General features: G+C 40.1%; 1 protein-coding gene across 1 annotated transcript; it reads left to right on the forward strand.

The window, feature by feature from the left end:
- Positions 1-1467: 1467 nt before the first annotated feature.
- On the forward strand, positions 1468-20094 carry htr3b (5-hydroxytryptamine (serotonin) receptor 3B; the record flags this gene model as incomplete). Its single annotated transcript, XM_084074309.1, has 9 exons — positions 1468-1501; positions 3093-3256; positions 3884-3928; positions 5028-5137; positions 6055-6224; positions 9358-9515; positions 14724-14934; positions 18575-18784; positions 19826-20094. 9 exons carry the CDS (start codon positions 1468-1470, stop codon positions 20092-20094), a joined length of 1371 nt encoding a protein of 456 aa, XP_083930435.1.
- Positions 20095-20707: the final 613 nt, after the last annotated feature.

Genomic DNA, 20707 nt, shown 5'->3' on the forward strand with positions numbered 1-20707 from the left:
AGACGCGCCTGGAAGAAATGACCGCACTGCTGCACTGTGATTGGCGCAGCTGGGGAGCCTATCACAATAGGTCAACAAGGATCCTATTTTCAAAGCTGCTATTAGTGAGAGATATATGAATGATTTGTCTTCGGATCAGCCTGTAGGTTACTCTAGTCTGTTGTCTCGGTGTGTGACTGTGCTTCCTTCAACTGAGGCAAATCACCCGAATAAGTAACCCGTCCCAGGCTGACTGATTCTAATTTAATTTGAGTTAATACTGTGGAAAATGTAAATAAAACACACACACACACACACACACACACACACACACACACACACACACACACACACACACACACACACACACACACACACACACACACACACACACACACACACACACACACACACACACACACACACACACACACACACACACACACACACACACACACATATGCATAAGTAGTCTACTGTGTGGACTATTGGCTGCCGTCTAGGCTACTCCACTCTGAGTGCCAACGATAATTGAGAAACACAACTCTAAAAAAGTCCATCACATAAAAAAACATGTGTTAGTATGTTTTCTTGTCACTTGTGTTAGTAGCCTAGCTGTCACTAGTGGTGTTGTTTGTCTGCTTCAGTATCACAACAACAGCTCATTCATTCATTTAGTTATGGTATTCGACACATGGACAATGGACATACTCTTCTGATCAGCAATTTGACTCAGTTTACCATATGGAAATATTTGTGCTGTTGTATAAGAGCAACATGCAGTAATCTGCATTATTATGAACGCCTACAGCATGTGAAAATCCGGAGTGTGACATCGTCTAAGCCCTATACTTAAATTGACAAATATATCAATATATCAATATCAAATAAATATACAGTATAAGTGCAAGTATTTCATTGTAACTTCAAAGATGAGTACCTACAGTAGCCTATATTCTGTTCATGATGTTCTCTAATCTAATGAACCAATGAAGTGTCAATACCAGTGGTATTTTCAAAAGATTTTTATGCATTTGAAAGCTTTTGAAATGGGACATTCTGCATAATGAGTAGTTTCTATTTTTGGTACTTTAAGCACATTTTGATACCAATACTTTTGTATTTTTAGTAAGTAAATGTTTAATTCCGAAAGTAACAGAGAATTTCTACATTGCAGTATTGAGACTTTCACTTCAGTAAGCAAATTTGAGTACGTTTTCCACCACTGGCCAATACACAAACCCCTGGGGATATTCTCCTCCAGCGTTGTCCATCACTGGATCACCTTACCAGAGCCGTGGTAAATCAATTTCAGCTCCGGCAAACTTTCCAGCGCTAGTTTATTTGCTGCTCAAGCTCTATACTGTACAAAGAAGAAGTACATTTCTTCATATTTTAATGTACAGATGAGTGTATTTTATTAGACATATTATCTTTATAAAGAGTTGAGGACCTGGGAGTGCTCTACAGTAAATCCTTGCAGCAGGGATGTCTTTCATTTGGCTGCTGTTGCTACAGCAAGGTGAGACGTTCCATCTTGTCTTATGAGCTGTCTGGTTGATTTCTGCTCAATGCTATGGACTGTCTTTTGCTTGGATAAATTACAGTGGTGGAAAATGTACTCAAAATGTTTAACTTAAGTAAAAGTATCAATAATGCAATGTAGAAATACTCTGTTACAAGTAAAAGTCCGGAATTCAAAATTTAGTAAAAGTACAAAAGTATTTGTATCAAAATGTACTTAAAGTACCAAAAGTAGACAGTATAGTCATTATGCAGAATATCCCGTTTCACAAGTTTTAAAATGCCTAAAATGTATATAAATAGTTTGAAAATAGCAGATCTACAACCTCACAATGTGTTGCAATGTGACACATTGTGAGCTTGTAGATCTGCTATTTTTAAATAGCCAAAATGTGTAGGGTTGAAGTGGTTAATGTATGTTTTGTAATAATAATCAAAATCTACAAAGTAATAGTAACTAAAGTTTTCAAAAAATTGTAGTGGAGTAAAGTACAATATTTGCCTTTGAGATGTAGTGGAGTAGAAGTAAAAGTACTGAAGATTGGAAATACTCCAGTAGAGTAAAAATACCTCAAAATTGTACTTAAGCACAGTACTTGAGTAAATATACTTTACACCACTGATAAATTATTACCTGGCCTCATATTGTGGTCAATTGTTTTCAAATATCTCCATTTTCATTCTTTTACTAACAGTTCTGTCTTACATGTTATTGTACTTATCTAGCATGTTTAAGTCCTTGTTTTCTTTTGGATGGGGGGTATTTTTGCTATACTGTTACTGTTTGTCAATCATTGTTACATCCTCATTGAACATCGGTATACAATATTATGAGCGATTCCCAACCTGTGGGCTGGGGCCCGCTGGTGTGCCATGAGGATATTGCAAGTGGGCCTCTAAATAACTGGCAAAACATTGATAGTATTGACAATATTAAAAAAAAAAAAAGAATGGCATTCTTTCTTTAACCCATTGAGACCTGAAGCTGATTCTACATGTCTCCTAAAAAAGTCCTTGACTTTTTCATGTCAAGGACCCCAAAATGATATGTATTTGGCCGCCGACCCCCATCAAAATATCTTGTTTCAGGGACCCCCCAGAAGCAAAGATTTGAGTTAAAAATGTTCACTTTAAATATATATATATTCAAAGATTTGCACACATTTTCACGATTTTTCAAAAATAGCAGATCTACAAGCTCGTAGCGCGGCACTCGGTGCCGCGCTACGAGCTTGTATATCTGCTATTTTTGAATAGCCCAAAGTGTAAAATAATGCTTCTTAGCTCAAATCTTAAAATTGACACAGTTCCAGGTCTTAATGGGTTAATTCCATTGATCCAAGCCAGAACACAATCGATTGATTCCTCATTAAAATAAACATGCACTGAAAATGCACACCGACCCACTCGTCTGACCTTAAGCAAGCCAAATGGCTGCCGTGTTAAGTGGTCAGATGTGCGTGGTCCCTGAATCCAGAAAAGGTTGGGACTACCGATTTAGGCACATTCACAGGTTGGTGCCAACCCGCCCCCCCAAATAACAAACATCATTTTGACTTAAGTTCCCCCACTTGCTTTTTTTTTTTTAGCCCTTCTGGTTGAATCTGTACCAGAGAAGCCCAAGAGGTCAGCATTGAACCAGCTGACCAGAACCCTGCTGAGGAGATACGACTGCGGGGTTCGACCCATTCAGGACTGGACCAGTCCCACCACGGTCTACATAGATCTCATACTGCAGTCTGTCCTTGATGTGGTACATAGAACACACTCATTTTTTTTTTTCTGGACCTGACAGAATGTGTATAACACACAGTTATTTTACCTGAGAGTATAAAATGGACCCAATGGAACCACAAATGGGTCAATTCCTGTTATAAAGCAGTGGTTCTCAAACTATTTTCATGTCAAGGACCCCCAAATTGACATGTATTTGGCCACAGACCCCCATCTGAAAATGTTTTGTGCCAGGGACCCCCAGAAGAGAAGATTTATGTAAAAGAAAATTGAGAATTTTTCAAAACTTTCCAAACAATTTTCGTTTTTCCCCCCCAAAATCTTCAAAATTAGCAGATGTACAAGCTCTATTTCTGTATACGAGCTTGTAGATGTGCTCTTTTTGAACAGCCAATGTGTAAATGGATAAAGTGGTTAAAATGATTGTAATGCCATAATGTGGCATTACAACTACTTTCACTGGGGAACCGCCCCCCCCCCCCAGGACCCCACTTTGAGGACCAATGTGTAAAAGAAGCATGTGAGGAATTAATAATCACAGTCATTAATCTCCAGTCAGTGGAGAATCCGTTGCAAACATGTCTAAACAGTTTTCAGTGTTGTGTATTATATATATAAGCTACATTTGGACAATTATTTTTCTCAGGATGGAAAGACCCAGAGTGTGACCGCAAGCATTTGGTACCGACAGGTAGGTCTCACTGCTTCTCTCTGTCTGTCTAATGACCAGTGGTGGAAAAAGTACTCAATACTGCAATGTAGAAACACTCCGTTAGTAAAAGTAAAAGTCCGGTAATAGAAACTTACTTGAGTAAAAGTACAAAAGTATTGGCATCAAAACATGCTTAGAGTACCAACGGTAAACTCCTACCGGATACATTAGCATATTTCCGCCGGTAATCAAATTATTGGCTTAGGAATGCGACAAAAGTATATATATCTCAATTAATTCAATGCTTCATGGGGTGTGTAATTGATAGAAAATAAGTAACTTTTTGGGTGAACCACTCCTTTAAATAGGGCTGAAGTGGTCAATGTATGTTTTTGTAATAATAATCAAAATATACAAAGTAACTGGTAACCAGAGTTTTCAAATAACTGTAGTGGAGTAAAAGTACAATATTTGTCTCTGAGATCTAGTGGAGTAGAAGTATAACCTATAGAAATTTGGAAATACTCCAGTAAAGTAACAGTACCTCAAAATTGAACTTAAGTACAGTACTTGAGTACTTAGGTACTTTACACCACTGCTAATGACCACCCACACATTGATTACCATTAACCTCTTAAACCATAATATAATTAGTTGTATCTGTCAAATAACGCAACCAGCCAAGCTCACAATCTGCGGGTTGTGTGATGGTGTTGTGAGCTTGTAGATTAGGTTTTCACCTGTTCGCCTATTATGACATGATGCCCAGAACAGGGATCCCAGGGTTCATGTGGTTAACTTTTTTTCATCATGGTCAATTTCTCCTGCGTAGCTGTCTTGTGGCATTAGTTTGATAAATTAAACCAGCAAGAGGCCAGTGCACTGTAATTAAGGTTCATTTATGTGGTAATTTTTGTGAATAAGAGGCTTCATGTTAAATCTCAATTGGGCACAATGTTATTTAAATATTGTTGTTGACTTTGGTTAACAAGCATATACATGTATGCATTATAACAAAAATACTTAAACCACACACTGTCTGTGATTGATAGTTACAATTGTTTCCCAGATCAGGCTGAAATGTTAATAATTGCAACGATATTATGCCATGGAACAACATAATTATTCTCTCTCTCAGATCTGGACAGATGAGTTCCTGGTGTGGGACCCAGAGGAGTTTGATGGAATCACTGAAATCTCACTGTCATCTGATGCCATCTGGGTACCTGATGTTATTGTCAGCGAATTGTAAGAAATCCTTGATTCCTGTCAGAAAACCTATTATCAGATAATACCTTTATATTACTTCAGGTACTACAGCATGTGTAAATAATATGAAGATAATCTGTTTGTTTTCTTTGATTGATCTCTCTTCCCCCTTCTTCTTCTTCCCTTTCTTTTTTCTATGGAAATAACTAAAACGAATTTCACACACTTTTTTACTTCTGTAAACCTGTGATGTAACAATAATGCCGATTCTGATTCAGATGATAGTGTAAAAGTTAACGTTTTGTTGTGCTATAGGGTTTTGTTAAAGCCTCACGACGAAACCTTTTTTTCATGAATACAATTTAAATATATCCAATCCGTATGGTAGAGTAGGCCTATTTTGCTCTTCTATTGAGACATTTAGATCGTGTCAAAGGTCATGTCTCACATAGACACAGGATCTGACACAAATTTTGACCTGAGATTTTGACCAAGTAGGCAGGCTCTAATAGCTCAATGGAAGAAAAATAAAATCAGCACTTGGGGCGCGGTCCCACCGCACTTTTATTTACCTCTGGGGCGGAATCTGCCAATGCTTTGTCAATGCAAATGCGTGGATTCTTGGAAAAAATGCGCAAGACCATGAATCCACGCATTTGCATTGACAAAGCATTGGCAGATTCCACCTCAGAGGTAAAATAAAAGTGCGGTGGGACAGCGCCCTTAAGCAGGAAACCAGGTTCAAATCTGGGGTAGAAAGAGAAACGTTACGTAGTGCAGCTTTTAACATATTATTATTATTATTATTAGTCTAGAAAATATTATATTGTCACTTTAAGATTGCCCCATAATAAGGTCGCATGGACAAGAAGCAACTAGACTCCGTGATGTGAGCCTGTTTTCCAGTGTCATGTTCTGCGCTGCTGTTGACTTCTGATCTGATCCCTGTCTTCCAGTGTGGACGAGGGGAAGTCCCCCCCCATCCCTTACGTCTATGTCAACTCCTCCGGCTCTGTGAGGAACTACAAGCCCATCCAGGCGGTGCTGGCCTGCAACCTTGAGATGTACGCCTTCCCGTTCGACAAGCAGAACTGCACCCTCACCTTCCGCAGCTGGCTGCACTCAGGTCCTCATCTGGTCTTTTTAGCCAAATTTATTAGAGATGTCCTTATCGGCCGATATTAACATACAAAGTTAATGGAGTAGTTCACCCCAAAAAATGGCTTATTTTCTATCAATTTCACACCCCATTTGGCCTTGAATTCATGGAGACTTCTTTGTTTTTGTGGCGTTCCTAAGCCAATAATTTGATGACCGGGTGTATTTCCGGTAGGAGACACAAAGAGTCTCCATTGTGTCTCCTACCAGATACATTAGCCGGTAGGAGACGGTAATCAAATGATTGGCTTAGGAATGTGATAAAAACTAAAACAATCCCATGAATTCAAGGCTTTCATGGGGTGTGTGATTGATGGAAAATAAGTAATTTTTGGGGGTGAACTACTACACGATAAAATTTGGCTGTGTTAATTCCACGATAGGAGATACATGACATTCCTTTTGGTGAAAAACCATTTCAGCCCGCATTTATCGGTAAATTAAGAGTTGGACAATATCGGAAAATCGTATATCGTCAAAAAAGCCAATATCGGACATCCCTAAAAGGTATGCTCCATCGCACGCCGGCATTACGCGGCGAAAAGGGCAGCTCAAATTGTATCACTGCTGTGCGACTAAGTATGAATATGGCTTCAGTCCAGTGTTGATTTTTGATAAAATTCCATTTAGTTTCATATTTTAGTCACCTGAAATGTTTTAGTTTTAGTCTACTTTTAGTCGACTAAATATCATAAGATTTTAGTCGACTAAATCTACAGTTGATTTAGTCGAGTAAACGCAACAGAGCGCAACACCTTAGCACAACCAAACATAAAACGACTTGTCTTTTAGTTCTAACTGGATCTCTTCTCCAATAGTCCCTGAAATGGGAAAATAAATTGAAAGAGCGCAACTTTTGAAGGAAACAACCTACAGAGACAAAAGAAAAAATCCATACAATTTGGACCCAAGAAATTCATTGAAGTGGTTATTATTCAAAATCAGGCACATCTTGAATCTATTACAGGACAAAAACTGCACAAAAGAAACGGAGACGAAAATGTTCATATCACATATATATATTTCTGCTTTTACTAAATACTTTTCCTCACAGACAGACAGACAGACAGACAGACAGACAGACAGACAGACAGACTGACTTACCTGTTGTGTTGTGTGTTGGTTTATTCTGGGGGGCTGAGGAGAAACATAAAATTGTTCAGATTACATCTATATTTATCTTTTTACTAAATATTTGTTGTTGATTGTTTTCTTGCCTACTATTTTCCCATAATCCTTATGCACAAAAGTAACTAGTTACTGTAATGCATTACTTAATCGTGGTAACTAGTAAGATAACTCATTACCAAACGGCAATTCAGTAATACATTATTTGCCTTATAGTTACTTAGTTACTTTCCAAGTTACTTTACCGACCAGGGTCCCCGTCGTCCCGTTATGAACCAATACGGGTTGTATGATGTAAAGTATGATGTGAACATTCACGGTACATCATTACGAGACTTCATTTTATCCTTCCAAAATGACTCACTGGATATACAGGTTTCCCACCTATCCTGTTACCCTAGTACCTGCCCATCTAACTCTCATGATGGGAGTTGTTTACTCTTTTTTAAGTCAAATAAATAAACATGCATTTAATAAATGAATCAATATTTATTTGAAAAATAATATTTATTAGACTTTAATTGTTCAGTTTGGGCATTATGATAATAGTAACTAAAAAGTAATATAATCTTTTACTCTTGCTCAGACAGAAATATTGTAACTAAAGGCATTACTTTAACATGAATGAAATAAGTAATATAATCTATTACAAATATAAAGTAACTTACCCAATGCAGATAGTGATGTCCAGGAGACCAGGACCCTTCACGTGACCAGCTACGACGAAACATGCTCGGCTGGAGCCTAGTTAACCAGGGTCTACTGGTCATATCTTGATTCTATTTCAGGGCAAATATAGAAAAAAACAGAACCAAAATTGTTCATATTACATCTATATTTCTGTTTTTTACTATATTTGTTGTCAATTGTTTTCTTGCCTACTATTTTCTCATAATCCATAATAAATAAACATGCATTTAATAAATGACTCAATTGGCCTACAGTAGTGCCCATATGAAGAACAACTCTGAACATACAATGTAATGACATGATTTATTGATATTTATTCAAACAATTATTTAGACTATCTAATTGTTCAATTTGGGCATTTTGATAATAGTAACTAAAAAGTAATGGGTAATATATTAAAAAATATAATGCAACTTACCCAATAACACTGATAGTGATGTCCAGGACCATTCACTGACCTGCTACAACGATCCATGCCCTGACCAGGTTGGGCGGCAATAGTTGAATGGTTAGTGAGCCCGCCTGGGTCGCCTGAGGTTCGAAGTGTCCCTGTCCCTAAGCAAGATACTTAACCCCTAACTGGTCCCAAAAACAAAAATGTATGGAATGCCCTTCCTCAGGTCTTGAGAGCTGCAGCCTCGTGGACATTTTTTTAACTATTTAAACAAGCTTTGTGGAATGTCTTGAGATTTCTTTTTTTTACATTTTGAGTGCTTCGTGCTGTGTCTTTATTTCTGTGTAAAATGTGTAAATATAGCTTCAAAATATAACATCAAAATACCTTTTATACTTTGGCTATTCAAAAATAGCAGATATACAAGCTCATAGCGCGGCACCGAGTGCCGCGCTATGAGCTTGTAGATCTGCTATTTTTGAAAAATCTTGAAAATGTGTGCAAATCTTTGAATATATATTTCTTAAAGCGAACATTTGTAACTCAAATCTTTGCTTCTGGGGGTCCCTGGAACAAAAATATTTTTAGGTGGGGGTCCGCGGCCAAATACATATAATTTTGGGGGTCCTTGACATGAAAAAAGTTTGAGAACCAACCACTGTATTAGTGGATACAGGTGTAACTTTTCAATCATTAAAAACACCATCAGTAACTCCGTTCAGAGCCTACAATGTTTTAATCCATACAGACAGAGTGTGTTTGGATGGAGATCTGTCATCTACAAATGCCTCACTCAGATATTCAAGCCTGCACCTCTCTCTCTCTCTCTCTCCCTCATTCCTCCCTGGCTGTCTTCCCTCCATCCTTCTCCCTCCTCCTCCTCCATTAGTGAGTGAAATCGACCTGGCTCTTTGGAGGAGCGCAGACACCATCGCCAATGATAAGAGGGAGTTTATGAACGACGGCGAGTGGGAGCTGTTATCCATACCGTCTCGTTACTGGCGCCTCCACCAGGGAGATGTGGACTACGCTCAAATCCAGTTCAACGTGTGTACAAGTTTTATTCCGAACCTTTACATCAGTGGTTCTCAAACTTTTTTGTGCCAAGGACCCCCAAATAGACACTTATTAGCCCGCGGACCCCCATTTGAAAAGATGAGCCAGGGACCCTCATAATAGAAGATTTGTACGGCTCTCTAGCAGTGATTTTCAACCATTTTAATTTCAAGGACCCCCAGTTTGACATGCATTAGGCTATGGACCCCAATTTAATGGCATTTCTATCTCTGGGACCCCAATTTATATTGTAAAATTCAATGTTAATTTAACTCTGAGAGTGTACAAATGGAACCAAATGGACCCGTTAGGGTCCATTTGGTTCCATTTGTACAGTCTCAGAGTTACAGACACATAAGGGTCCATTTGGTTCCATTTGTACAGTCTCAGAGTTACTGACACATAAGGGTCCATTTGGTTCTATTTGTCTCAGAGTTACAGACACATAAGGGTCCATTTGGTAGCTGGGGACCCCCTAGAACCCCTTCAAGTACCCCTGGGGGTCCCCGGACCCCATTTTGAGAACCAACGCTTTACATGCCGTACCCATCCAGAAAAAGTGTTGGGAGTGTAGCTTAAAACAGTGGTTCTCAACCTTTTCATGCCGCGACCACTCAAAAAAAACAGATTTGAACTGGGGACCCCCAACATAATATTTTAACTGGGGATCCCCCCAAAAAAAATCTGATTTGAACTGGGGACCCCCCCAACATAATATTTGAACTGGGGACGCCCCAAAATAATCAGATTTGAACTGGGGACTCCCCAACATAATAATATTTTAACTGGGGAACCCCCCAGAAAATGGCTATAGTGCTTGCCAACGTGTCGTCAACCCTAACCCGAAAATTGAATTATTTTTAAAAGAGCATACCCTTTGAAGGAAACAACCTACAGAGACAAAAAACAATCCCATACAATTTGGACCCAAATAATTCATTAAAGTGGTTATTATTCAAATTCAAGCACATGCAGGACAAAAACAGCACAAAGGATACAGAGCACATAAACTGCATTTTCTTAATCCTTGAAGTGTGTATTTTAAGATTCTGCCAGGTAGGCCTACCAGACTGAAATAATGATTCATTTTTTAACCCTATGTTACACATACCAAACCCAAAAGTGGAAGAAATAGCATATAGCAAATCTTTGGAATCACACAATATACATTTTTCATTGAATTTGGACTCAAGGACTTAAGTAATATTGGTATTATTAAGATTCAAGCATATCTTGACTCTATTTCAGGGAACAAATTGAAAAAAACAAAGGCAAAATTGTTGAGATTACATCTATATTTCTCTTTTTCCTAAATATTTGTTGTTATTGTTTTCTTGCTTACTATTTTCTCATAATTATTGGAGTGTGTATTTAGGTTTAAAACGTTCCTTCCATTTGTGGAACAACAGCACCACCATCATCCATATAGTCTTTCATGTCATCACAGCCAGTGCTTGTGTCGCGTTTGATTACCTCATTAACAAATGACATGACCTGCCTGGTGAAACATGTTTAACAACATGTAGTGTGGTGAAGTAAGTATGTACATTTCATTTGTTATGGCACTTCTCACAGAGATAACTCACAAAGTGCTTTACTGTACATACAACAGAAATAAAGACACAGCACGAAGCATTCAAATGATTCAAAACAACAAAAACACAAACTAAAGATTAAAGACAAATGCTTGTTTAAACAATAGTTTTTAAGTGTTTTTTAAAAATGACCATGAGGCTGCTGGTCTGCAGCTCTCAAGACCTGTGGAACGGCATTCCATACCTTTTTGTGCTGCCCACAGAGGAGCGTGGAGGGGGGAGCAGTTAGGGGTTAAGTGTCTTGCTCAGGGACATTTCGACTCTTAAAGGGATATTTCACTTTCAAAACAAATTTGGGTATTTCTATCGTCTACTCAGGCTTTTGTGAACACCCCGGACAGTTTTTAAGTTGCTTGATTCAGTATTTAGAGATTTGATATTCATTTTATCAGACACCAAGGACCAAGGACGGGTGTCTTTGATGAATCTAACATGTTAAAAATGGAGTTTGAAGTTATAATGAGTTTGTATAGGAAGGGGGCTTGTCTGATGAACCAAGCAACTTAAAAACTGTCTGGGGGGCTCACAAAAGCCTGAGTAGACGGTAAAATGACCCGAAAATGTTTTGAAAGTGAAATATCCCTTTAAGCCCTATTCTTTAAAAAAAATGAAAAATAGAAGATCTACAAGCTCCCAACACATCACAGTTAAGCTTGCAGAGCTGCTATCATCACTAGTACTTATATTTTATTTAACCTTCTGAAAAAGTTTTGGAAAGTGTCTACATTTTGATACAGCATGCTTTGATATTAAAAAGAAAATGTACTTTTGAATACTTAAAATGTTTTAAAAGCACCTACTCCAATACCTTAACTGGGAACACATTTGACTGAGCAACTTTCATTTGTAGTAGTTAAACAAGCATTCATTTGTGGAATGTCTTAGATTTTGTTGTTGTTGTTTTTAATCATTTGAATGCTTCGGACTGTGTCTTTATTTCTGTAAAGCACTTTTTGAGTTCTCTCTGTGAGAAGTGCCATACAAATAAAATGTAGGCTACATACCTACTTACTTCACCACACTACACTGTTTTGTTGAACAAGCGTAGCACTTGCCCTAGCCTTGACAACCTTGCAAGCTTATGCAAAGGCTAAAATGTAATTTAGATAGCATGTTATGTAGACAGATGCCAGGTTCATTTGTAGACCTGGCATCCTATAGTGTGTATAGTTTCAACGTGCCGATTTTTTTGATATTATACTGTTTAGACTGATTTTAGGTTATGGGTGATTCTAGTAGCCACAAAGTAAGCCTTCATAGCCTACTGGGAATGCAGTAGAGCGCACGCGCGCGCACACACACACGCGCACGCACACATGCACACACACACTTCGGCCTGGTACCAGGCCACCAGACCCCACTTTCCATCTAGACAATACCTCTCGATATATGATGAATATTGTATTGAATATCGATATATGATCGATATATGTATGAATATATACAGACAGTGGGACCATCATGGTAAAACTTGCGTTTGGCCAGTACGTACAAGGACTGTAGAAGGACTCTCATTGCCTCACTGGATAGACATCGTTCACGTCAGCCTCACTGACACACATAGTCGTGTAATGTTACTTCATAAAAAGATGTTACAGATGACAGTGTCATCGACACTATTTAAGGTTGTGTTGCATTCAGGTCAAACAGAGTCAGGGTGCTGCTATTGTTCATGATGGCTCGCTGGAAAGAGCCTTAATTAGTATCACTGGTAACACCTGTGAAGGAAGTAACATTAAACTATCCTGTCAACATGGCAGCTGTGAAAAGGCTGTTGTTCAGCTGTTGAAGAGTCAGTCTACTGTATATCCAGGCTGACTAGCATAATATGACATAACAACACACCACAGCTAAGGAGCATTTCAACTGAGTGGTGTCTTTCTTTGTGCCTTTTTGCAAAGGCAGCCTGCTCAACATTTCACTCTCTCCCCAAAACATAATCTCAAAATCATTTTTCTCTCTCATTTTTTCAGTTGAAGTGTAGTGTTATAAGCCAGTGGTTCTCAACCTTTTCAGGCCTCGACCCCCAAATAACCATATTTTAACTGGGGACCCCCCACCCTGACAAGCACTTGGAATTGTGGGAGTTGAGGCATTCAATTTGGTTTGACTCGGTTCCACATATAAATATTGTGAAAATAGCCGATCTACAAGCTCACAAAGGCGCTGTGAGCTTGTAGACCGGCTATTTTCAAAATGTTTGCCTCTTTATTATAATATTTGAAAATTTGGCCAATGTTTGACCAGATTTTATAGTATAGTTTGTTGATTACTTTTGATGCAGTGATGGTCTTTTTGGGGGGAGTATTGCATATTTCTTAACGGTCCTTAAATTTTCACTTCACCGTTATGTGCCCCCCCCCCAATCATGTGGGGACCCCCCTTGCTGCGGGTCCCGACCCACAGATTGAGAACCACTGTCATAAGCTACCCCCCATCCCAGTGAGCCTGTAACTGCAACAGTGACAGCTGCAATTGCTTTATTGACAGCGAGTTTTAAGCTGTGACCCATCCATGGGGGTTCACTCCCCCATGCTGTGCCATAAAGCAATTGGACCTTCATGGACCGGGGCTATAGCGGGCTAAGGCTAAAAGATGAGGCTAAAGGTTGTTTCTGGCATGTAAAAAAGAGAGAAGAGAGGCAGTGACAGGGAGATAGAAGAGCAATAATGAGACTGTCTCAGTGGCTGCCTGATCAATGGAGTTCTTGTTAGCGCCGGAGGAAAATGGGCTCCCAGCCCATTGCAGGTGGAGGGAGGGAGAGAGAGAGAGGGGGGGGGGGAAGAGAGAGAGAGAGAGAGAGAGAGAGAGAGAGAGAGAGAGAGAGAGAGAGAGAGTCTTCAGAGAGATGGCTTGGCTGCTGTTTATTCAGCTGAAAGATAGATTTTGGGGGGGGCGGCTAGTTCAGTGGTTCTCAAACATATTCACCCCACCTGAAAAGATTTTGTGACAGCGTGTCCCCAAAAGAGATACAAGAGGTTCACAATTTTCACCATTATTCAAAAATGTCTAAAATCTTCTTTAAAAAAAACAACAACCTGATCTACAAAGCTCACAAAACTTGTATCACAATGTGTTTTGAGCTTGTAGATTGGGCTATAATAGCCCAAAGGATAAAATAGGATTAAAGTGATGAATGACTTTGATGCTATATCAAAACAATATAGCATCAAAGTAGTCCATGGAGTTGTGATCGGGCAGAAACCTTGCCCAGATTTGAAGTCATATGTCATAGTTATGTCAAAGATGACTGATGTCATAGATGACTGACATGACAGGCTGGCCACATCAATTCTGAGATCCACATTGGAGCCATCATGCCATTCCCACGTGGATCCAGAGATCGACATGATTTGATTTTTAATTCATTACATTTTTCAAGGGCCTATATTTCAATAACATTTAACCACTTGAACCCTTGCACGCGACGCATTATGAGATAATAGATCGGCTATTTTTGGCGAAGGGATAGAGGGAATAAAGAGTGGACCAAGAGCATAGTCAACTCATGTCCAGTGAGTTTAAGTGGTTATAAAAAGAACATGGCAACTCATGTAGGAAAGAGCTAACGATTCCCACCCCTCCTCTGTTGCATGTGCTTCAGGTGCTGATCCGTCGGCGCCCCCTGCTGTATGTGGTGGGTCTGCTGCTGCCCAGCATCTTCCTCATGGTGGCGGACGTGATGAGCTTCTACCTGCCTGCTGACGGTGGCATGCGCATCGCCTTTAAGATCAGCATCCTTCTGGGCTACACCGTCTTCAGAGTCAACCTGATGGATGAAATGCCCGCCGTCGCTGTTAGAACTCCACTCATAGGTACAGGGCTCCATTGGTGAAATACAAAAACTAAACACACTTACAAAAACAGGGGGGGGGGGCAACATTTTCTTACACTTAAGTCATTGCTTCTCAAAGTGGGGTACGGGGACCCCCAGGGGTACTTGAGGGAGTTCCAGGGGGTCCCCAGCTAAATGATTTATAGGAACCAAATGGACCCTTATGGGTCTGTAACTCTGAGTGTACAAATGGAACCAAATGGACCCGTTAGGGTCCATTTGGTTCCATTCGTACACTCTCAGAGTTAAATTAACATTGATTTTACAATATGAATTGGGGTCCCAGAGATATAAATGCCATTAAATGGGGGTCTGTAGCCCTAATGCATGTCAAACTGGGGGTCCTTGAAAATAAAATGGTTGAGAATCACCACTAGAGAGCCGTGAAAATCTTCTCTTATGGGGGTCCCTGGCTTATCTTTTCAAATGGGGGTCCACAGGCTAATAAGTGTCAAGTTGGGGGTCCTTGGCACGAAAAAGTTTGAGAACCACTGACTTAAGTCATATGGCGGCCAACGGGCCAAATCCGGCTCCAGTGCAGCTTTCATTTGGCCCCTGGAATACATTCCATATAATCTTTTTACAGCTTTTTTTCTGCCCAATTTAGTCACTATGCCAATTAATTCCTCTCCACACACTGTGTTGTCACTGCTGTTGTATCCTATTGACTCACACGTAGAGCCTTCGTTCTACTCCTCCCGCCCAAGCCCAACACTCCAACATCCATTCGTTGCTATTTCTGAGTTTTGAGTGGCTGTTGTCCATTACGCCAAAGAAATAATTCTCCTTCTGCATCCATTTAGTTTTGAGTGGATTTTGTCCATCTTCATTCTTCATTCACTCAGGTAGGTTTTATACAGTATGATTCATTCGTCCTCAATGCTGAATGATGGTCTAACTCTCAACTGATGGTTCTTTCCTTTCCTTCATACAAACACTTTCACCTTGCCAGCCTCAATACTCTTCTCACAAAGACGCTTCCATGCCAGAAACCCGTTTACAGAACACACTGAAATATCTACTTCTTATTTTCAAAATATACAAATCAAAGCCTGCAAGGACAGAAGTGATCCTATCAAACATCAAAAGGCATGAATGCAGTATGAAGCAGGCCTTAAGTTACCATACTGGACATAATGTCCATTGTTTTGTCATACATAGCACACACAACAAACGGCCAAACAGTGAACCACGAACAGTCTTATGTTGACTTCAAGTAATTTTACAATTATGGCCCCTGCCTAAATCTAGTTGAATACTACCGACTTGATCAAAAGCAGAGGTATGTTTGAATGCCCCCCACCTCCAGCAGACCAAACCCTGCATTGGTACACTGCAAATTCTGGTTCCATTTGATTCTATTTGTATGCTCTCTGAATTAAATTAACACTCAATTGTTTAGGGTTCCAAAGCTAGTCAGGGCCAGCTGTGCTAATTTACTCTTTGATAGGGTGTCTGGATTATTATCTTTTAATAATATTATATATATTTCCCAAGTGTCATCACAATGTGTTTGCTATAGTCATATTTGTACTTGTTTGTTATAATTTACTTACTTATCTCTTATCCTATTCAGTCATGCATTTGCTTTGTCAGTCTCTTTTTGAGGTGTGAAATCTTCCTAAGCTTTGCTTTACTATCTCCCATGCTGTAGTTTTTCCCCCTAAGTTCCTGATGTATTGTATACTTTTGAATATGTCTGATAGCAGAGTCAAGCACAGCAACATTTTTGGCATGGAAACCGTGATAGTCTCTCAAACCTTTATTGTGACAGTGGCTTCGCTTTAGTGGCTTGTTTACATGGCCTTGAAAGTGAAAGGAAAACACACAATGTACATCTCTTGAAAGTGGAGTGTTTACCAAGGAAAGAAAATGGGTTCTTATCACCAGAAATGTCGTTTTCACTCAGTTTACATGATGGAGTTTTCTGTTTTAATGGTTCTGAAAATATGCTCACTAAATAAATGAACATGCTTCACCGGTAGCTGGCTGGATAATGTATAGATACACAGGGGTGTTTCTATAGGCATAGGCATTCTATTGCACCATTGACATGATACTGACCATGATACTGACCAGATAATAACCATGAGACTTACTATGATACTGACCATGGTACTGACCATGATACTGACATGATACTGACATGATACGGACATGATACTGACCATGGTACTGACCATGATACTGACATGATACTGACATGATACGGACATGATACTGACCATGATACTGACCATGATACTGACATGACATTGACCATGATACTGACCATGATACTGAGATAAATTAGATGAATGTAAAGAAGGGAACCTACTCTCTTTATGTACTGTAGCTGAAATATTTACCTTCTACAACCTACTGTAACAGCAGCTCTGTGAATCATGAAGTAGCCCAGTGGTTCTCAAACTGGGTTCGGGGACCGTAAGTGTCTGACATGGGAGAAGACCTCAAGAGGTAGCTACAGTGCAGTCGGTACTGCTGTATGGGGCCGAGACATGGACCCTCACAGCACAACAGGAAAGGGAGTCTACGCAAGAATGCTACGAATGGCACTAGGTGTCACATGGACGGACCACATCAGAAATGTGGTCCGCTACGCAGTCTACGGGGACCTACCACGGTCCACGGTCCCGGTACTTTTTTTGTTGTCTTTTTCTGCCTTTCTTTACAGTTTCATAGTAGAGATGGACAGGAAACGGGGGGAGAGAGATGGGGAGATACATGCAGCAAAGACCGCCGGACTTATGAGCCTAGGTGCCCGGACCTCTAGGCCTCTATAGCATTGCACTTTAAGTGTACTTTGATGCCAATACTTTGTACTTTAATGCTTTTTTGCTTACTTTATTTATTTCCCGATTGATTGTGGTTTTGTTACTTTTTATTAACCCATTGAGACCTGAAGCCGATTCAACATGTCTCCTAAACCTCAACAGTATTCTGAAAAATCACACCCAGTGTGAAGTGGGCGGTGTGTGGTCATCACAACATGACTCACTTAAAAAAAACATAAATGTGTTTTTTTAAGTCCATAATGCTATTCATAGGGCTGCACATGTGCCATGTGTTTCGCTAGCCAATCACAGTCCTGAATTTGCAAAGTCAGCCAAGGGTTAGCGTTGTAGACTGCGTTGTAGACTATTGGCCAATCAAGGTGCAGGATTGGTCAGTGTCCAAACCTCACTTATAGGGGGCGGTTACACCGCCCCAAAAACGTATGTTTCTATATCAGTGGTGCTCAAACTTTTTCATGTTAAGGACCCCAAAAATTATATGTATTTGGCCGCGGACCCCCATCAAAATATTTTGTTCCAGGGACACCCAGAAGCAAAGTTTTGAGTTAAAAATGTTCGCTTTAAAAATATATATATTCAGAAGATTTGCACACATTTTCACGATTTTTCAAAAATAGCAGATCTACAAGCTCGTAGCGCGGCACTCGGTGCCGCGCTATGAGCTTGTATATCTGCTATTTTTGAATAGCCCAAAGTGTAAAATAATGCTTTTTAGCTCAAATCTAAAAATGACACAGTTCCAGGTCTTAATGGGTTGAGCAAAATAAGAAATACCACCACTTATTTTTTTTGTGTGTGTGTGTGTGCATGGTCTTTGCCATCCAGGTGTGTTCTTTGCGGTGTGCATGGCTCTGCTGATGCTGAGCCTGGCCAAGTCCATCCTGGTGGTCAAGCTGCTGCACCACGGCGAGAAGGAGGTGCAACAGATGTCAGTGTCTGCGTACCTGCTGGACAAGTACGGCTCCATCAGTCACAGCTTCACAGAGAGCGCCTTCACGTCCATACGAACCCTGGACGACGTCACCCAGTCTGCGGGTGAGGAAACACTGATTCTACCAGCTCCTCAGGGACGTGCACAGATACACTCTTGGTGGCGCTAGAGCACCTGCCCTTTGCCCTCTTGACCAGAAGTGCCCTTTTGGAAAAAAAGTTTTTTTTTTCAGTTTACAGCAGGGGTCTTCAACAGGGGGTCCGGGACCCCTAGGGGGTCCTCAGAGTTACTACAGGGGGTCCGCCAAATCTTTATGTGATATGATTTTTCTTTTTACCATAACCACTCGAAACCTAGCATCCCTTTTTTTGAGGAGAACTTTTTTTTTAATTTCAAACATGTTTTGAAAACTTGGGGTCATTTTCTTTCATTTCACCTATAATAAATACATGCCCAAAATAGGGGCACCAGGTGGAATGGAAGAGGTTAAAGGATCAGCTAGAGATTTGTACCAACTCTTCAAAACTGTCTTCAAATAAATCACTTTATTTGAAGACATTTCTGCTAATACACAGATTTATAACGGATTATCACGTTTTTTGATGGAAATCTGTTTTTATTTGCGGTTCACGCAGTGCACGTTCCTGCCAAAACGCCACCTACAGATTGTAGCGTACGTGCACAATCATCAAATGAGCTTCTCAGGGGCGTGCACAGACATTTTGAGGGGCAGGTGCCCAAGTAAATTATACTTTTGGTCTGCTCTTTTTTCTCCTCTACACCAATACCTCTTTGCCAAAAATTGCCGATCTACAAGCCCACAACGTGTGGGCTTGTAGATCGGCTATTTTTGGCTAAAGTTCTCCTCAGAAAAGGGATGCTAGGTTTCGAGTGGTTATGGTAAAAAGAAAAATCATATCACATAAAGATTTGGCGGACCCCCTGTAGTAACGCTGAGGACCCCCTAGGGGTCCTGGACCCCCTGTTGAAGACCCCTGCTGTAAACTGGAAAAAAAAAACTTTTTTCCCCTTTTTTCCCAAAAGGGCACTTCTGGTCAAGAGGACAAAGGGCAGGTCCTCTAGCACCACCTAGAGTCTATCTGTGCACGTCCCTGAAATGAGCTTCTCTTCCTCGTCTCCAATAGGTTATGAGTTTGACCTTCCGCCGAGGGAGGACCTGTTGTCCCTGAGCGAGCTGCCGGACAGTCCCACCCGCCTGGAGACGCTGCATCAGGAGCTGCTGTCCCTCCGCCTCTCCCTCTGCCAGGACGAAGGCCAGGAGGATTCATACCAGTCCGACTGGCTGGCCCTCTGCAGCAGGCTGGACCTCGTCCTGTTCCGGGTTTACTTGCTCGTTCTGGGGGTGTACGCCTGTACCCTGCTGCTGCTCTGGGCCAGCTGGAGCTTTGCCTGACCGCCAGTGGTGTAAAGTAACTAAGTACATGTACTTAAGTACTGTACTTAAGTAAAATTGAGGTATTTGTACTTTACTTGAGTATTTCCAATTTCTAATACTTTCACTTCTACTCCACTACATCTCGGATCCAAATATTGTACTTTTACTCCACTACAATTATTTGAAAACTTTAGTTACTAGTTACTTTGCAGATATAAATCATTACATTATGAAACATACATTAACCACTTTATCCCTATTTTATACATAGGCTATTTGAAAATAGCCGATCTACAAGCTCACAACGCAACATTTTAGTACTTTTACTTTTGGTACTTTAAGTACATTTTGATGCCAATACTTTTGTACTTTTACTCAAGTAAAGTTTTTATTCCGGACTTTTATTTGTAACAGAGTACTTCTACATTGCAGTATTGATACTTTTACTTAAGTAAAAAAAATGTAGTACTCTTTCCACCACTGCTGACCGCAGTGCATCCAACATCGCAAACGAAACAGCATGAAAAGAGCAACCTTTATATCAGTGGAAACTGCTTGTTGGTCTTAGGTCTTGGGTTCAGAAAAAAACAAAACACTATATATGATTCATAAAGTTTTTTTAAGAGGTCTT

This window comes from Gymnoscopelus microlampas, assembly GCF_963454915.1.
Source record: "Gymnoscopelus microlampas genome assembly, chromosome: 12".
NCBI lineage: Eukaryota > Metazoa > Chordata > Actinopteri > Myctophiformes > Myctophidae > Gymnoscopelus > Gymnoscopelus microlampas.